Source organism: Anomaloglossus baeobatrachus, chromosome 3 (genome assembly GCF_048569485.1).
Source record: "Anomaloglossus baeobatrachus isolate aAnoBae1 chromosome 3, aAnoBae1.hap1, whole genome shotgun sequence".
NCBI lineage: Eukaryota > Metazoa > Chordata > Amphibia > Anura > Aromobatidae > Anomaloglossus > Anomaloglossus baeobatrachus.
The window spans coordinates 33,307,973-33,326,017 of NC_134355.1; the positions used below are offsets into that span (position 1 = coordinate 33,307,973).

General features: G+C 51.3%; 1 protein-coding gene and 1 long non-coding RNA gene across 5 annotated transcripts in view; one reads left to right on the forward strand and one right to left on the reverse strand.

The window, feature by feature from the left end:
* The window catches only part of EPRS1 (glutamyl-prolyl-tRNA synthetase 1), a 263,373-nt gene that overhangs the window by 164,780 nt on the left and 80,548 nt on the right, over positions 1 to 18,045 (forward strand). For all 4 annotated transcript variants that reach the window (XM_075339114.1, XM_075339116.1, XM_075339115.1 and 1 more), the window contains 2 exons: positions 631 to 861; positions 2,935 to 3,194. In XM_075339114.1, coding sequence (XP_075195229.1) covers positions 631 to 861; positions 2,935 to 3,194 — 491 coding nt within the window. The remainder of the gene's footprint in view (positions 1 to 630; positions 862 to 2,934; positions 3,195 to 18,045) is intronic.
* Positions 1 to 18,045, reverse strand: part of LOC142295971 (uncharacterized) — a 225,153-nt gene that overhangs the window by 91,370 nt on the left and 115,738 nt on the right. The window lies entirely within an intron of this gene.

The window sequence follows — 18,045 nt, forward strand, 5'->3', positions numbered from 1 at the left end:
GGTTCATGGTTTTCAGTTCTCCGAACATCCTTGGGATTGAATTTACCTTAGACCAATTTATAAGTTTCCTCCTTCCTGCTTTTGCACCAAAACTGAGGAGCCCGTGATGCACGGGAGGGTGTATAGGCAGAGGGGGGGGGTTACACTTTTTAAAGTGTAATACTTTGTGTGGCCTCTGGAGGCAGAAGCTATACACCCAATTGTCTGGGTCTCCCAATAGGAGCTAGAAGAAAAGGAATTTACGGTAAGTAAACAAAATTACCTTTTTCTTATAGTTCCGACATGGGAGACCCAGCACCCTCCCTGTTGCCTGTTGGCAGTTCTTGTTCCGTGTGTTTTCACCGGCTATTGTTGTAGACAGAGCTTCCGGTTATTCCGGGTTTTACTCTATCTCTACTTATGGGTGGATGTCCTCCTTCAGCTTTTGCACTAAACTGGTTAGAATTGTCATCCAGGGGGTGTATATGCTCGGAGGGAGGAGCTACACTTTTAGTGTAGTACTTTGTGTGTCCTCCGGAGGCAGAAGCTATACACCCATGGTCTGGGTCTCCCATGTCGGAACTATAAGAAAAAGAATTTACGGTAAGTAACAAAATTCTCTTTTTTTTCCATTTTTTTTTTTTTTTTTAGGACAAGGTGGACGAGGCCGTAAAAGCCCTGCTGTCTTTCAAGACCGAATATAAAGAAAAGACCGGGCAGGAATACAAGCCGGGACAACCTCCTGCAAGCAGTGCGGCGGCTGCACAGCCTTCAAAAGCTCAGGAAAATAAGCCCCTGTCTTGTGAGTCTGAAGAGCTGCTGAACATCCTCACCAAGCAAGGGGACCGGGTCCGAAAACTGACGAGCGAGAACGCTGCCAAGGTACGCAAGACTAATGTAGTGTTGTGTATCCATCGACTCCTGTATTCATCCGATGGCGTGCGCTACCTTTCTCTGTCATCGGACAGTTTTGCACTTTCTTCTGCATTGACTGGTATGGGCAGAGCACCCACTTGGAATTTCAGGGGCCCCATACCTGGTATATATGTTCCTATGTTAGGCCCCTCCTGATATATACGTCCCCATCCTAAGCCCTTCTTGGTATATATATCCCCCTCCTGGGCACATTCTGGTATATATGTCCTTATCCTGGTTTTTGTCCCCTTCCTGGTATATATGTCCTCCTTCTTGCGTATATGTCCATTTCCTGAGCCCCTCCTGGTATATTTGTCTGCTGAAAAAAGAAAAAAAAAAGACAAAAACATATTACTCACCCTCCCCAAATTCCACGTTGTGGGGCGTCTTCTCTGAGACGTGATGCATTACAGCTGGATGTGCACCCTTGGATGCACATCTAGTTAAAGCAAGGCAGTGGCTGGCCACTCCGGCGATCTTCAGCTCACTTAGCGCCTACTTGTCTTCGCCGGCCGCCGCATCCTCGCCACCTCCGCAGCTCTGTGTTGCCTGTAGCAGGGTGTGATGAGATCAGAGTAATGACCTCATCACACTGCTGCACGCTGGGCCAAGGGATGATGCGCAGGCGCTCTAATCCACTGACCTTGATTCCGCCACATGGCTAATTTGCATACAATGCTCCTCAAGGGATTCAGATGCAAATTAGCCATGTGGCGGAAGTGACACGGCTGGGCCCCTCTGCTGCGACTGTGAATGGGGCCCAGTGAAGAGTGGGGCCTATCCTGGGGCTTAATATAGCTAAGTAAGTACCCCGGGCCCTGGCCAGGCCCCCTTCTTCACCTGGCCCCATACACCAGTCATGGTTGTCATGTCCTGATGGTGGCCTGGGGTATGGGTATGTAGAAGATATTAAAGGGGTTACTTTTATTTTCATAGATGGATATGATCTGATAGGGCAGGTTAAAACAAACATGTTTGCAATTTACTGCTTGTTAAAATTTGCAGCCATTCCTGAGATATTAAAACTTTAGTTTTGCTTATACCTTATTGCTTAGGAGACGGACCACCCAGTCTAGCTTCTGAAGATGGACAGGATTAGGAGGTGCTAACCGCTCGCTCCAGGGGTCCTGGTCGTCTTCTAAAAAGTGCTTACAAGCACATTAGAATAGAGCTTGTAAGCACTCAGCATATTCTGCTGTCTCGCAGTGGTGGTCGGTCTCCTAGGCAACAAGCTGTAAACAACACAAGTGTTAAAATTTCCAGCCATTTTTTAGTTATTAACACTTGTGTTGTTTACAGCTTGTTGCCTAGGAGACCGACCACCACTGCGAGACAGCAGAATATGCTGAGTGCTTACAAGCTCTATTCTAATGTGCTTGTAAGCACTTTTTAGAAGACGACCAGGAACCTTGGAGCGAGTGGTTAGCACCTCCTAATCCTGTCCATCCTTGTATATAGAAGCAATTTTGCAATTTACTGTTCGTTAAAATTTCCAGCCATTTTTTAGTTAACGAGCAGTAAATTGCAAAATTGCTTGTATATACAAGGATGGACAGGATTAGGAGCTGGTAACAGCCTGCTCCAAGGGTCCTAGTCGTCTTCTAAAAAGTGCTTACAAGCACATTAGAATAGAGCTTGTAAGCACTCAGCGTATTCTGCTGTCTCGCAGTGGTGGGCGGACTCCTAGGCAACAAGTTGTAAACAACACAAGTGTGAATAACAAAAATGGCTGGAAATTTTAACTATCAGTAAGTTGCAAAATTGCTTGTAAAAACAAGCACAACCCGACGATACATAATTATGAAGATGGTAAAAACCCCTTTAAGCTATAAAATTCTGGCCTCCACTAGGGGGAGCATTGGAGCTTGCTGTATAAATGTATACATTGGATGAAGAAGTAAGCTCCCCCTAGTGGCCACCAGCATATATAATTCATTCACTACATATGCTGGGGATGTAAAAGAGAAAAAGATGTTTGATTTTTCTTTGTTACAATCCATTCCATGGTGCTTGGAGTTGACACTGCTTATTTATCTCTAGGACGTGGTTGATGCTGCGGTAAAGCAACTTCTTGACTCTGTTTTTGCGCTGAGTCAGTACAAGACCCAGGCCGGAGCTGAGCAGACGCCGGCGACCACCGCTGCCCCTGAGGATAATAAGCTGAAAGAAGACAAGAAGCAGAAGGAGAAAGAAAATAAGTCCGAAAAGCAGAACAAGCAGCCGAAACCGGGGGACTGGCAGAAGAAGAAGGACGCGGGCAAGGAGGCGGCTGAGGGGCAGGGCCCGAAAAAACAGACCAGGTGCGGATCAACTTCTCTGACTGATATCTATATACACTACTCACAAAAACGTTCGGGATATTTGGCTTTTGGGTCAAATTTATGTAAAACGTAAAAAACAGTGATATACACCAGTGCTGGGTTCAACCCGCCAAAATATGTCAGTGCCTCAATAACTTGTCATGTCGCCTTGAGCATCAATTACAGCTGATAACGACGCCTCCTGCTGGTCACAAGTGGAGTTATTGTCTGCGGAGGCCGGCATCCCACTCTTCCTGATGTGCGGCCCTCAGGTCATTGAAGTTCTGGGGTACAGAGTTACGGCCTCTACATGGTGGCTCAGCTGATGCCATAGGTTTTCTATGGGATTCAGGTCTGGAGAAAGTGTAGCCGCTCCACTTGAGGTCCCCCAGTCTCCAGCAGCCGTTCCCTAATGATGAGACCTTGAAGAGCTGGAGCATTGTCCTCCATGAAGATGAGATTAGGCCGGTGTTCTTCATACAGAGGCACAATGACTGGATCAATGATGGTATTCCAGTAGTATTGGCTGTCACTGTACCTTTCACACAGTGTAGGGCTGTTCTGTACTGACTAGACATACCGTCCACACTGTAACACCACCAAAGGCTCGTCTGGTGACAGCAGTGGCTGATGCATAGCGCTCTCTTTGATGTCTCCAACGTTGTCGATAATCTTTTCTACTCAGTGCGAATCAACGTTTATCAGTGACCAGCACTGAGGCCACTAGTCCCTTGTCCAGCTTAGATGATGCCTTTGCCTCGTGGTGTGGTCAGGTACCTTGCAGGTCGTCTTGCACGCAGACCACGCTGATATAAATAATTTGAATGGTCTGACGTGACACTTGGGGGCCTCCCACCTCCCTTTAATGTGCCTGAAGTTGTGTGGCATTCATCATCCGGCTCCGAATGATGATGATCACAATGAAGCGGTCATCAGTGTGGGATGTGACCAAAGGATGTCAACTTCTCTGCCTTTTTTATGAACTTTCCAGTCTCTCTCGGTATCTCTGTAAAACCTGCTTGGTGACACTCTGTGATACAGTAAGCTCAGTGGCCACTTCTCGGCCTTTTTTGTGACCTTTCCAGTCTCTCTGTATCTATGTACAACCTGCTGGTGACACTCTGTGATACACTAAGCTCAGTGGCCACTTCCGTCTGAGAACCTCCTGCTTGAAGCCTCGCACTTGCGAAGCTGCCAGGAGCTAGAGTGCAAATCCAGCAAAACCAGAGCATCACTCCCTGTTATATGCATTATACAATAATACAATAGAACATAGAATGAAAGCAGGGGTTGCCTTGGTAGTTTCCCACGAAACCAGCAAGGCAACCCCTGCTTTCATTCTGTTCATGTTTATATATATATATATATATATATATATATATATATATATATATATAAATATATAATCTTTATCGTTCCTATGGGAGACCCAGACATTGGGTGTATAGCTTCTGCCTCCGGAGGACATGCAAAGTACTACACTAAAAAGTGTAGCTCCTCCCTCTGAGCATATACACCCCCTGGATAACCAGATCTAGCCAGTTCATTGCTTTGTGTTCAGGAGGCATACATCCACACATGCATTCTCATCTTATTTTTCATTTTTGGAAAGATTTTGAAGAAAAGCGGGTCCAAGTCTGGACCCCCGGCATGTCCCTTCTCACCCCACTGTGTCGGCGGTGTTGTTAAGGTTGATTCCAAGGCTGGAGCCTTACATGCCGCGCTCCTTCACCATCCCTCGGGCTCTGGCTTGAAGTGGGAGCCAGCACGGTTCTCCATGCTTTGCAGGAGACCGGTCTCCATCCGCAGCCCTTCAGGATCCTGCTGGACGGAGCACTCATCTCCAGGGACATGGCCCTGCGTCTCAGCAAGCTAAGTACCTGAGACGTTTATGTTCTGGGGGTCCCTGTACTTTTATTATGTGGGGAGAGTGTGCTGAGTGTTTTTTGTGACATTTCCGGCGGGTTCTCTGGCTGTCGCCTGAGAACCGCGCCGATGGTGCCTGCGCGCCGGCCGCACCGCTCAAATTTAGACCCCGGCTTCTCCGGAGGCCTACTTTCGGTTTCACTGCCCTCGCATGTCATTCATGCAAAGGGACAGTGCGGCTCCGCCCAGCGGCCGTTCTGCACAGGGGAGAGACACTCCTCACTGAGTACATGTCTCCTCCCCTGTAAGTCTCTTTGGCCCTCCAGATCCCGCTCTCAGGGTTGGCCCCGCCCCCTCTCCTCGCTCCGGCGCCATTTTATCAGCGTTTTCTCTGCAATCAGCACTGGCTGCAGCATCCCTGCTGAGGTGCTTGGGGGTCCGGGCTTTGAGATCTGGAGGGCACACAAGACCGCTCCAGCGGTCTGGTAAGCCACAACCTCTGGTTGTGGGTCTCCGTATATACTCTCTGGGGGTCACTCTGGCAAGAGCCCCCACTTCAGCAGCATGTCTCACACGAGGAGCAAGGCTCCAAAGCTATATTCAGTATGTACTGCATGTAAGCTCGTGCTGCCTGAACCGAGCACATATCCACATTGTGATGCCTGCTCTGCCCTGACAATGCCTCAGCCTGGAATCGCCCCCCCAGTGGTCTCTCCGGCTGCTCCGGCTCCTGTGGCTGAACCCCCGGCTTGGGTAGAATCTTTCTCTAGGTCAATCTCCCAGTCTTTTGCCGACTCCATGGGACAGCTGTCCCGGACTTTGCTGAACATGCATCAGCCCCCTTCACAGGGTGCCTCTGCTGCTAGGGCTCTCTCAGCGGAGCTCACAGAGGATTCATCATCTGGTCCCAGACCCCGTCCTCCTAAAAGGAGACGCAGGGTCCCCTCTCCTTCCTCGTCCCGCGGCTCTGATTCAAGAGCTGACTCGCAGGACGAGGAAGATGCTTTTACTGGGGGCTCGGAGGCTACCTCAATGTGCCCCATTGATCTGTCCGAAAGTGACTCAGATGTTAGTGATTTGATTGCGTCCATTAATTCTGTACTGGACCTCAATCCGCCAGTATCAGAGGAGCAACCCTCTCTGGCAGAAAAGCACCAGTTTACCTTGCCTAAGAGGACAAGGAGTGTGTTCTTTAACCACTCCAGTTTTCAGGCCACTGTGACCAAGCCTAGGGCCTGTCCTGACAAACGCTTCCCAAAGCGTGGTTCTGATGACCGTTTTCCCTTTCACCCTGAGGTGGTCAAGGAGTGGGCTCATTCACCAAAGGTAGACCCTCCGGTGTCTAGACTCTCAGCCCGGACCGTTGTATCAGTGGCTGATGGCACCTCTCTTAAGGATTCCACTGACCGCCAGGTTGACCTTCTGGCCAAATCTGTATATGAGGCGGCAGGGGCCTCGTTCTCCCCATCTTTTGCAGCAGTGTGGGCTCTTAAGGCAGTCTCTGCCTCTCTGGAGGAGATGCATTCCCTCACCAGGGAATCTATGCCCGAAATGGTTGCCTTAACTTCCCAAGCTTCAGCTTTTTCATCCTATGCCATGTCTGCCATGCTGGAGGCTTCTCACCGCACTGCGGTGGCTTCGGCTAATTCCCTCGCTATCCGCAGGATCTTGTGGCTTCGAGAGTGGAAGGCAGATGCTTCTTCAAAGAAGTACCTTGCTGGGCTCCCTTTTGCTGGATCCAGGCTATTCGGTGAACAACTGGATGAAATTATTAAGGAAGCTACTGGCGGGAAAAGTACTTCCTTGCCACAAACTAAAACCAGGAAACCTGCCCAGGGTAGGAACCAGTCAAGGTTTCGTTCCTTTCGTTCCTCCAACTGGTCATCCTCTAAGCCCTCGGCCTCGTCCACTAACTCAGCCAAGGACCAAAAATCCAACTGGCGCACAAAGGCGCGTCCACAGAAGACCGCAGGAGCTTCTGCCACTAAGGCAGCCTCCTCTTGACTATCTGGCCGCGCCAGCAACGTCCTTAGTCGGTGGCAGGCTCTCCCACTTTGGCGACGTGTGGTTTCAACGGCTACAGGATAGAATTCTCTTCCAGCCCGCCAAACAGATTTTTTCTGTCAACTCCCCCCTGCTCCAAGGCCACCGCCTTCTCTCAGGCCGTGGCATCCTTGCAGGCCAACGGAATAATTGTACCGGTTCCCGCCCGGGAACGGTTCAGAGGTTTCTACTCAAATCTCTTCCTAGTCCCCAAAAAGGACGGTTCCTTCCGGCCCATCCTGGATCTCAAGCTTCTCAACAAGCATGTTCAGGTGCGGCATTTTCGCATGGAGTCTCTGCGATCAGTCATTGCCTCAATGACCCAAGGAGATTTCCTGGCATCCATCGACATCAGAGATGCCTATCTGCATGTGCCAATTGCAGTTTCACACCAGCGTTGGCTACGTTTTGCAATCGGAGAGGAACATTTCCAATTCGTGGCTCTCCCCTTCGGGTTAGCCACGGCCCCTCGAGTATTCACCAAGGTCATTGCAGCAGTGGTTGCGGTTCTGCACCTCCAGGGGTTGGCAGTGATTCCTTACCTGGACGACCTTCTAGTCAAGGCTTCATCCAGCGCAGACTGTCAGCGGAGTGTCTCGCTCACTCTCGCCACTCTAGCCCAATTCGGGTGGCTTGTCAATCTGCCCAAATCCACTCTGACTCCGACCAAGAGGCTCACGTACCTAGGGATGCAGTTTGAGACTCTGCCGGCACTTGTGAAGCTGCCCTTAGTCAAACAGCAGTCCCTTCATCTGGCGGTGCGCTCTCTGCTGAGGCCCCGCTGTCATTCCATCAGGCACCTAATGCAGGTGCTGGGTCAGATGGTGGCGTCAATGGAGGCTGTTCCCTTTGCCCAGTTCCATCTGCGTCCTCTGCAGCTGGACATTCTCCGCTGTTGGGACAAGCGGACTTCCTCCTTGCACAGGCTAGTGGCTCTGTCGCCACAGACCAGGAGCTCCCTTCAGTGGTGGCTTCGGCCCCTCTCTCTGTCTCAGGGGCGCTCTTTCCTGACCCCGTCCTGGGTGATCCTCACCACGGATGCCAGTCTATCCGGCTGGGGAGCGGTATGTCTCCACCACCGAGCGCAGGGCACTTGGACTCTGATCGAGAGGGCTGACTTGGACGATGTGCTGGAAACCAGAGCTGTGCTTCTAGCTCTCCTAGCCTTTCACCACCTGTTGGCGGGCAAGCACATCCGAGTCCAGTGAGACAACGCGACAGCGGTTGCCTACATCAATCACCAAGGCGGGACACGCAGCCGCCTGGCAATGTTGGAGGTTCAACGCATCCTTCAATGGACGGAGGACTCCAAGTCCACCATATCCGCAGTCCACATCCCAGGCGTGGAAAACTGGGAAGCAGATTATCTCAGCCGTCAAACCGTGGACAGTGGCGAGTGGTCCCTGCATCCGGCAGTGTTTCAGTCAATCTGCCGCAAGTGGGGCACTCCGGAAGTGGATCTAATGGCATCCCGGCACAACAACAAGGTTCCGGTTTACGTGGCTCGCTCCCACGATCCTCAGGCCTTTGCAGCGGACGCTCTGGTTCAAGATTGGTCCCAGTTTCGTCTGTCCTACGTGTTTCCCCCTCTAGCTCTCTTGCCCAGAGTTCTGCGCAAGATCAGAATGAAGGGCCGTCGGGTCATCCTCATTGCTCCGGACTGGCCCAGGCGAGCTTGGTACCCAGACCTGCTCCATCTGTCCGTAAAGGTGCCGTGGCATCTTCCGGACCGTCCAGACCTTCTCTCACAAGGTCCGTTTTTCCGCCAGAATTCTGCGGCTCTCAGATTGACGGCGTGGCTTTTGAGTCCTGGATCTTGACGGCTTCTGGTATTCCTCCTGAAGTCATCTCCACTATGACTCGGGCTCGGAAGTCTTCCTCGGCGAAAATCTATCACAGGACCTGGAGAATTTTCCTGTCCTGGTGTCGCTCTTCCGGCCATGCTCCTTGGCCTTTTTCCTTGCCGACCCTTCTGTCCTTTCTACAGTCCGGTCTGCAGCTAGAACTATCCCTCAATTCCCTCAAGGGACAAGTCTCGGCTCTGTCAGTGCTGTTCCAGCGGCGTATCGCCCGGCTGGCTCAGGTCCGCACCTTCATGCAGGGCGCGTCTCACATCATTCCGCCTTACCGGCGGCCCTTGGATCCCTGGGACCTTAATTTGGTCCTCACGGCCTTGCAGAAACCCCCCTTTGAGCCTCTTAGGGAGGTTTCTTTGTTTCGTCTTTCACAGAAAGTGGTCTTTCTAGTGGCCATAACTTCCCTTTAGGAGAGTCTCTGATTTGGCTGCGCTCTCTTCGGAGTCACCTTTTTTGGTTTTTCATCAAGACAAGGTGGTTCTCCGTCCGACTCCGGGCTTTCTCCCTAAGGTGGTTTCTCCTTTCCACCTTAACCAGGACATTTCCCTGCCTTCCTTTTGTCCGGCTCCTGTTCATCGCTTTGAAAAAGCGTTGCATACTCTGGATCTGGTGCGGGCGCTCCGGATCTATGTGTCTCGCACCGCTGCTCTTAGGCGGTGCACCTCTCCTTTTTGTGCTAACCACAGGTCGGCGTAAGGGCCTCTCGGCTTCTAAGCCGACCTTAGCTCGTTGGATTAGGTCGGCCATTTCCGATGCCTACCAGTGTACTCGGGTGCCTCCCCCGCCGGGGATCAAGGCACACTCGACCAGAGCTGTCGGTGCCTCTTGGGCTTTCAGGCACCAGGCTACGGCTCAGCAAGTCTGTCAGGCTGCCACTTAGACTAGCCTGCATACCTTTTCAAAGCACTACCAAGTGCATGCTCATGCTTCGGCAGATGCGAGCTTAGGCAGACGCATCCTTCAGGCAGCTGTCGCCCATTTGTGAAGTTAGGCTCTGCCTACTTCTCAGTTTTTCTGTTTATTCCCACCCATGGACTGCTTTGAGACATCCCAATGTCTGGGTCTCCCATAGGAACGATAAAGAAAAAGAGAATTTTGTTTACTTACCGTAAATTCTTTTTCTTATAGTTCCGTATTGGGAGACCCAGCACCCTCCCTGTTGCCTGTTGGCAGTTTCTTGTTCCGCGTGTTATCACCGGCTGTTGTCGTGGACAGAGTCTCCGGTTGTTCTGGTTCTTGCTCTGTCTTTACTTGTGGGTGGCTATTCTCCTTCAGCTTTTGCACTAAACTGGCTAGATCTGGTTATCCAGGGGGTGTATATGCTCAGAGGGAGGAGCTACACTTTTTAGTGTAGTACTTTGTGTGTCCTCCGGAGGCAGAAGCTATACACCCAATGTCTATTTGGACTGTAGATCAGCCTGGAAGTGTGAAATGCACTGCAGCAAAAAAGAATGTTATTTCTTTTTTTATTTATTTTTTTTTTTTAAATTGTGAAGTGTTTATTCAGAGGGTCATTTATTATTCAACCCCTCAAACCACAAGAATTCTGTTTGGTTCCCCTAAAGTATTAAGAAGTATTTCAGGCACAAAGAACAATGAGCTTCACATGTTTGGATTAATTATCTCTTTTTCAAGCCTTTTCTGACTAATTAAGACCCTCCCCAAACTTGAGAACAGCACTCCTACTTGGTCAACATGGGAAAGACAAAGGAGCATTGCAAGGCCATCAGAGACAAGATCGTGGAGGGTCACAAGGCTGGCAAGGGGTACAAAACCCTTTCCAAGGAGTTGGGCCTACCTGTCTCCACTGTTGGGAGCATCATCCGGAAGTGGAAGGCTTATGGAACTACTGTTAGCCTTCCACGGCCTGGACAGCCTTTGAAAGTTTCCACCCGTGCCGAGGCCAGGCTTGTCCGAAGAGTCAAGGCTAACCCAAGGACAACAAGGAAGGAGCTCCGGGAAGATCTCATGGCAGTGGGGACATTGGTTTCAGTCAATACCATAAGTAATGTACTCCACCGCAATGGTCTCCGTTCTAGACGAGCCCGTAAGGTACCTTTACTTTCAAAGCGTCATGTCAAGGCTCGTCTACAGTTTGCTCATGATCACTTGGAGGACTCTGAGACAGACTGGTTCAAGGTTCTCTGGTCTGATGAGACCAAGATCGAGATCTTTTGGTGCCAACCACACACGTGACGTTTGGAGACTGGATGGCACTGCATACGACCCCAAGAATACCATCCCTACAGTCAAGCATGGTGGTGGCAGCATCATGCTGTGGGGCTGTTTCTCATCCAAGGGGCCTGGCCATCTGGTCCGCATCCATGGGAAGATGGATAGCACGGCCTACCTGGAGATTTTGGCCATGAACCTCCGCTCCTCCATCAAGGATCTTAAGATGGGTCGTCATTTTATCTTCCAACAAGACAACGACCCAAACCACACAGCCAAGAAAACCAAGGCCTGGTTCAAGAGGGAAAAAATCAAGGTGTTGCAGTGGCCTAGTCAGTCTCCTGACCTTAACCCAATTGAAAACTTGTGGAAGGAGCTCAAGATTAAAGTCCACATGAGACACCCAAAGAACCTAGATAACTTGGAGAAGATCTGCATGGAGGAGTGGGCCAAGATAACTCCAGAGACCTGTGCCGGTTTGATCAGGTCTTATAAAAGACGATTATTAGCTGTAATTACGTAATTACAAACAAGGGTTATTCCACAAAATATTAAACCTAGGGGTTGAATAATAATTGACCCACACTTTTATGTTGAAAATTTATTAAAATTTAACTGAGCAACATAACTTGTTGGTTTGTAAGATTTTTGCATCTGTTAACAAATCCTGCTCTTGTTTGAAGTTTGCAGGCTCTAACTTATTTGCATCTTATCAAACCTGCTAAATCTGCAGGGGGTTGAATACTACTTGTATGCACTGTATATGTGTGTGTGTGTGTATATATATATCTATATATCTATATATCTATATATATATATATATATATATATATATATATATATATATATATATATATAAAATGAGCTCTCTTACATGTTTTCAGTTAACTCATTCTACAGCCAGCAATACACAGCACAACACAGAGGTGATAGAAGGCAAACGGTGTAAACATTTTATGAAACCCACTAAAAAAGCAATTGTTTTTTGTTTTTTTTTGTTTGTGTTTTTTTTTTTTTTAAGTAAAAATACATGATTGTAGGTAGGAAAAAAAAGACCCTTTAAGGAGCACAATGCCTAAAACCCATAGCCTATATATAAAAAAAAATATATCATGTTGCGCTATCGAGATATTAAAGTGTTCCTCTCGCCATGAAGATCAAGTAGTGGTTCTCCTGATGAAGCTGGCTAAGCTCCGAAACGCGTAGAGAATAAACCATTTATCCTATCCTGTGTATTATCTTAGATTGCTTAGATCCCCAGCATTGCGGCTACTACTCCTACTATTCCACTACTTGGCTCAGCTAGCCATGGCATCCAGCCTGTATGGGCATGTAAATTAGTGATCATGGCACAGGGATTTCTTCATCGTTCCTTCCATGAGAGACCCAGACCATGGGTGTATAGCTACTGCCTCCGGAGGACACACAAAGTACTACACTCAAAACGTGTAGCTCCTCCCTCCGGGCTATATACACCCCCTGGATGACAATCTAACCAGTTCAATGCTTTGTGTTTCAGGAGGTCACACACACACATGCATTCTCTGATTTTTCATTTTTAAGATTTTATTTTTAAAGATATGGACGAAAAGCGGGTCCAATCTGGACTCCCGGCATGTCCCTTCACACCCCACTGTGTCGGCGGTGCTGTTAAGGTTGACTTTGCAAGGCTGGAGCCTTCACATGCCGCGCTCCTTCAACATCCTTTTCAGGCTCTGGTTTGAAGTGGGAGCCATCTCGGTCCTCTCTGCTGTGCAGGAGACCGGTCTCCATCCGCAGCCCTGTCAGGTTCCTGCTGGACGGAGCATTTCACCTTCCCTCAGGGACATGGCCCTGCGTCTCAAAAGCTAAGTATTGAGATGTTTTTCAGGGGTCCCGGGTACTTTTATTGAGGGGAGAGTATGTTGTTTGTCTTTTACTGTAATTCTGGCCGGTTCTCGGTGTTTTTCCGGAGAACCGCGCCGGGGGTGCCTGCTCGTCGGCCGCACGTTAAAAATCTAGGCCCCGGCTTCAGTTTGGGCCTAGTTTCGGTTTCGGCTTCCCTGCATGTCATTCATGCAGAGGCATAGCGTGGCGCCGCCCACCGGCCGGCCAGCAGAGGGGAGGACACTCCTTTCTGTGGAGATGTTCCCTCCCCTCTATCTCTCCTTGGGCCTCCGGTTTCCCGCTCTTGGGCTTCTCCCCGCCCCCCTCCTCCTTCCAGCGCCATTTTCTCAGCGTTCTTACACTGATCGGCGCTGGATGCTGCAGCTGCTGCTTTTGGAGAAGGCTGACGCTTCACTGGGGTTCTGAGCTGTGGAATCCGGAGGGCACATAGAGAGCGGTCTGGTAAGCCACAACCTCTGGTTGTGGGCTTTTTATTATACACTCTCAGGGCATTCTACAGGAGTGTATTCTAGCTGCAGAGCCTCCACCTCAGCAGCATGTCTGTCACTAGGAGCAAGGCTGCAAAGCTGTACGCTATATGCACTGCTTGTAAGCTCATTCTGCCAGAGCCAAGCACATACCCACATTGTGATGCCTGCTCTAACATGGTGGTCCCTCAGCCTGGAGCCTCCTCAGGGGTTCCTCCGGCCGCTCCAGCCCCGGTGACTGATCCCCCGGCCTGGGTAGCATCTTTTTCCAGAGCTATTTCCCAGTCTTTTGCCGACTCTATGGGACAACTGTCCCGGAAACTGCTGACCATGAATCAGCCCCCTTCTCAGGCCGCCTCTGTTGCTCCGAGCTCTGCAGAGCCCTCAGAGCATGTTTTAGGACCCCGTCCTCCTAAACGGAGACGCAGGGACCCTTCTCCTTCCTCGTCCCACGGCTCTGATTCACGGGCCGAGGTGCAGGGCGAGGAGGATACTTTTACTGTGGGTTCAGACGCTAGCTCTAGGTACCCTATTGCCTTGTCTGAGGATGATGCGGATGTTAGTGACTTGATTGCGTCCATTAACTCCGTCCTGAACCTCACGACACCAGTGTCAGAGGAACAGCCTCTCTGGTGGAGATACATCAGTTTGCCTCACCCAAGAAGGCTCGGAGTACGTTTTTTAACCACTCCAGTTTTCAGGCCACTGTCACCAAACCCAGGGCCTGTCCTGACAAACGCTTTCCAAAGCGTAGTTCTGATGACCGTTTTCCCTTTCCGCCAGATGTGGTGAAGGAGTGGGCTCAGTCCCCTAAGGTAGACCCTCCGGTGTCTAGAATCTCAGCCCGCACAGTTGTAGCGGTGGCTGATGGCACCTCTCTTAAGGATCCCACTGACCGCCAGGTTGACCTTCTGGCCAAGTCTGTATATGAGGCGGCAGGAGCCTCCTTCTCCCCGTCTTTTGCGGCAGTGTGGGCTCTTAAGGCAGTCTCTGCCTCTCTGGCGGAGATACATTCCCTCACCAGGGACTCTATGCCTGAGATGGAGTCTTTAACTTCTCAGGCTTCGTCTTTTTCATCCTACGCCATGTCTGCCATTCTGGAGGCTTCTCACCGCACGGCGGTGGCCTCCGCTAACTCCCTCGCGATCCGCAGGATTTTGTGGCTTCGAGAGTGGAAGGCAGACGCTTCTTCTAAGAAGTACCTTGCGGGCCTCCCCTTTGCTGGGTCCCGGCTGTTTGGTGAACAACTGGATGAAATAATTAAGGAAGCTACTGGAGGGAAGAGTGCTTCCTTGCCACAAACTAAAGCCAAGAGACCTGTCCAGGGCAGGAACCAATCGAGGTTTCGTTCCTTTCGTTCCTCTAACTGGTCAGCCTCTAAGCCCTCAGCCTCGTCCACTACCGCAGCCAAGGATCGTAAACCCATCTGGCGCGCAAAGCCGCGTCCTCAGAAGTCCGGAGGAGCCGCTGCCACTAAGGCAGCCCCCTCTTGACTATCTGGCTGCGCCAGCAACGTCCTTGGTCGGTGGCAGGCTCTCCCGCTTTGGCGACGTGTGGTTTCAACACGTCTCCAATCAGTGGGTGCGGGATATCATCTCTCACGGCTACAGGATAGAATTTTCCTCCAGCCCGCCAAACAGATTTTTTCTGTCAACTCCCCCCTGCTCCAAGGCCGCCGCCTTCTCTCAGGCCGTGGCATCCCTGCAGGCCAACTGTGTTATTGTTCCGGTTCCCACTCGGGAACGGTTCAGAGGTTTCTACTCCAACCTCTTTCTAGTCCCCAAGAAGGACGGTTCCTTCCGGCCCATCCTGGATCTCAAGCTTCTCAACAAGCATGTTCAGGTGCGGCGTTTTCGCATGGAGTCTCTCAGATCGGTCATTGTATCAATGACCCAGGGAGATTTTCTGGCATCCATCGACATCAGGGATGCCTATCTGCACGTGCCTATCGCGGTTTCACACCAGCGTTGGCTCCGCTTTGCAATCGGAGAGGAACATTTCCAATTCGTGGCTCTCCCCTTCGGGTTAGCCACGGCCCCGCGTGTTTTCACCAAGGTTATGGCAGCAGTGGTTGCGGTCCTGCACCTTCAGGGGTTGGCAGTAATCCCCTACCTGGACGACCTTCTAGTCAAGGCCTCATCCAGGACAGACTGACAGCGGAGTGTCTCGCTCACTCTCGCCACGCTTGTTCAGTTCGGGTGGCTTGTCAACCTGTCCAAGTCCACTCTGACCCCGACCCAGGGGCTTCTGTACCTAGGGATACAATTCGAGACTCTGCCGGCACTTGTGAAGTTGCCCTTGGTCAAACAGCAGTCCCTTCAGCTAGCGGTGCGCTCTCTGCTGAGGCACCGCCGTCATTCCATCAGACACCTCATGCAGGTGCTGGGTCAGATGGTGGCGTCAATGGAAGCGGTTCCATTTGCACAGTTCCATCTGCGTCCCCTGCAGTTGGACATTCTCCGCTGTTGGAACAAGCGGACCTCTTCCCTGCACAAGCTAGTGGCTCTGTCGCCACAGACCAGGAGCTCTCTTCAGTGGTGGCTTCGGCCTCTCTCTCTGTCACAGGGACGCTCCTTCCTGACTCCGTCCTGGGTGATTCTCACCACAGATGCCAGCCTCTCCGGTTGGGGAGCAGTTTTTCTCCATCACCGAGCACAGGGCACTTGGACTCCGTCCGAATCAGCCCTCCCGATCAATGTGCTGGAGATCAGAGCTGTGTTTCTAGCTCTCCTAGCCTTGCACCACCTGTTGGCGGGCAGGCACATTCGAGTCCAGTCGGACAACGCGACAACGGTTGCCTGCATCAATCACCAGGGCGGAACTCGCAGCCGCCTGGCGATGTTGGAGGTTCAACGAATCCTCCAGTGGACGGAGGACTCCAAGTCCACCATATCAGCAGTCCACATCCCAGGCATAGAAAACTGGGAGGCCGATTATCTCAGCCGTCAAACCGTGGACAGCGGCGAGTGGGCCCTACACCCGGCAGTCTTCAGGTCAATCTGCTGCAAGTGGGGTACTCCGGAAGTGGATCTAATGGCATCCCGGCACAACAACAAGGTTCCGGTTTACGTGGCTCGCTCCCACGATCCTCAGGCCTTCGCAGCGGATGCGCTGGTTCAGGATTGGTCCCAGTTCCGTCTGGCTTACGTGTTTCCCCCGCTAGCTCTCTTGCCCAGGGTTCTGCGCAAGATCAGAATGGAGGGCCGTCGGGTCATAATCATTGCTCCGGACTGGCCCAGGCGAGCTTGGTACCCAGACCTGCTCCGCCTGTCTGTAGAGGTGCCGTGGCATCTCCCAGACCGCCCAGACCTTCTCTCTCAAGGTCCGTTTTTCCGCCAGAATTCTGCGGCTCTCAGATTGACGGCGTGGCTCTTGAGTCCTGGATCCTGACGGCTTCAGGTATTCCCTCTGAGGTCATCTCCACTATGACTCAGGCTCGGAAGTCTTCTTCGGCCAAGATTTATCACAGGACTTGGAGGATCTTCCTGTCCTGGTGTCGCTCTTCCGACCATGCTCCTTGGCCGTTCTCCTTGCCGACCATCCTGTCTTTTCTACAGTCTGGTCTACAGCTAGGACTGTCCCTCAATTCCCTCAAAGGACAGGTGTCGGCTCTGTCGGTATTATTCCAGCGGCGTATCGCCCGACTGGCTCAGGTGCGCACCTTCATGCAGGGCGCAGCTCACATCATTCCTCCTTACCGGCGGCCTTTGGATCCCTGGGACCTTAATCTGGTCCTCACGGCCTTACAGAAACCCCCCTTTGAGCCTCTTAGGGAGGTTCCCTTGTTTAGACTTTCACAGAAAGTTGTTTTTCTAGTAGCCATAACTTCTCTCAGGAGAGTTTCTGATTTGGCTGCGCTCTCTTCGGAATCCCCCTTTTTGGTGTTTCACCAAGACAAGGTGGTTCTTCGTCCGACTCCGGACTTTCTCCCTAAGGTGGTGTCTTCTTTCCACCTTAACCAGGACATTTCATTGCCCTCTCTTTGTCCGGCCCCTGTGCATCGCTTTGAGAAGGCGTTGCACACCTTGGATTTGGTGCGGGCGCTCCGAATCTATGTGTCACGCACCGCCGTTTTTAGGCGGTGCACCTCACTTTTTGTGCTAACCACGGGTCAGCGCAAGGGTCTCTCTGCTTCTAAACCGACCCTAGCTCGTTGGATTAGGTCGGCTATCGCCGATGCCTACCAGTGTTCTCAGGTGCCTCCCCCGCCGGGGATTAAGGCGCACTCGACCAGAGCTGTCGGTGTCTCCTGGGCTTTCAGGCACCAGGCTACGGCTCAGCAGGTTTGTCAGGCTGCCACTTGGTCCAGTCTGCACACTTTTTCGAAGCACTACCAAGTGCATGCTCATGCTTCGGCAGATGCGAGCTTGGGCAGACGCATCCTTCAGGCGGCTGTCGCCCATTTGTGAAGTTAGGTTTTGCCTACTTCTCAGTTTGGTTTATTTCCCACCCATGGACTGCTTTGGAACGTCCCATGGTCTGGGTCTCCCATGGAAGGAACGATGAAGAAAAAGAGAATTTTGTTTACTTACCGTAAATTCTTTTTCTTATAGTTCCGAC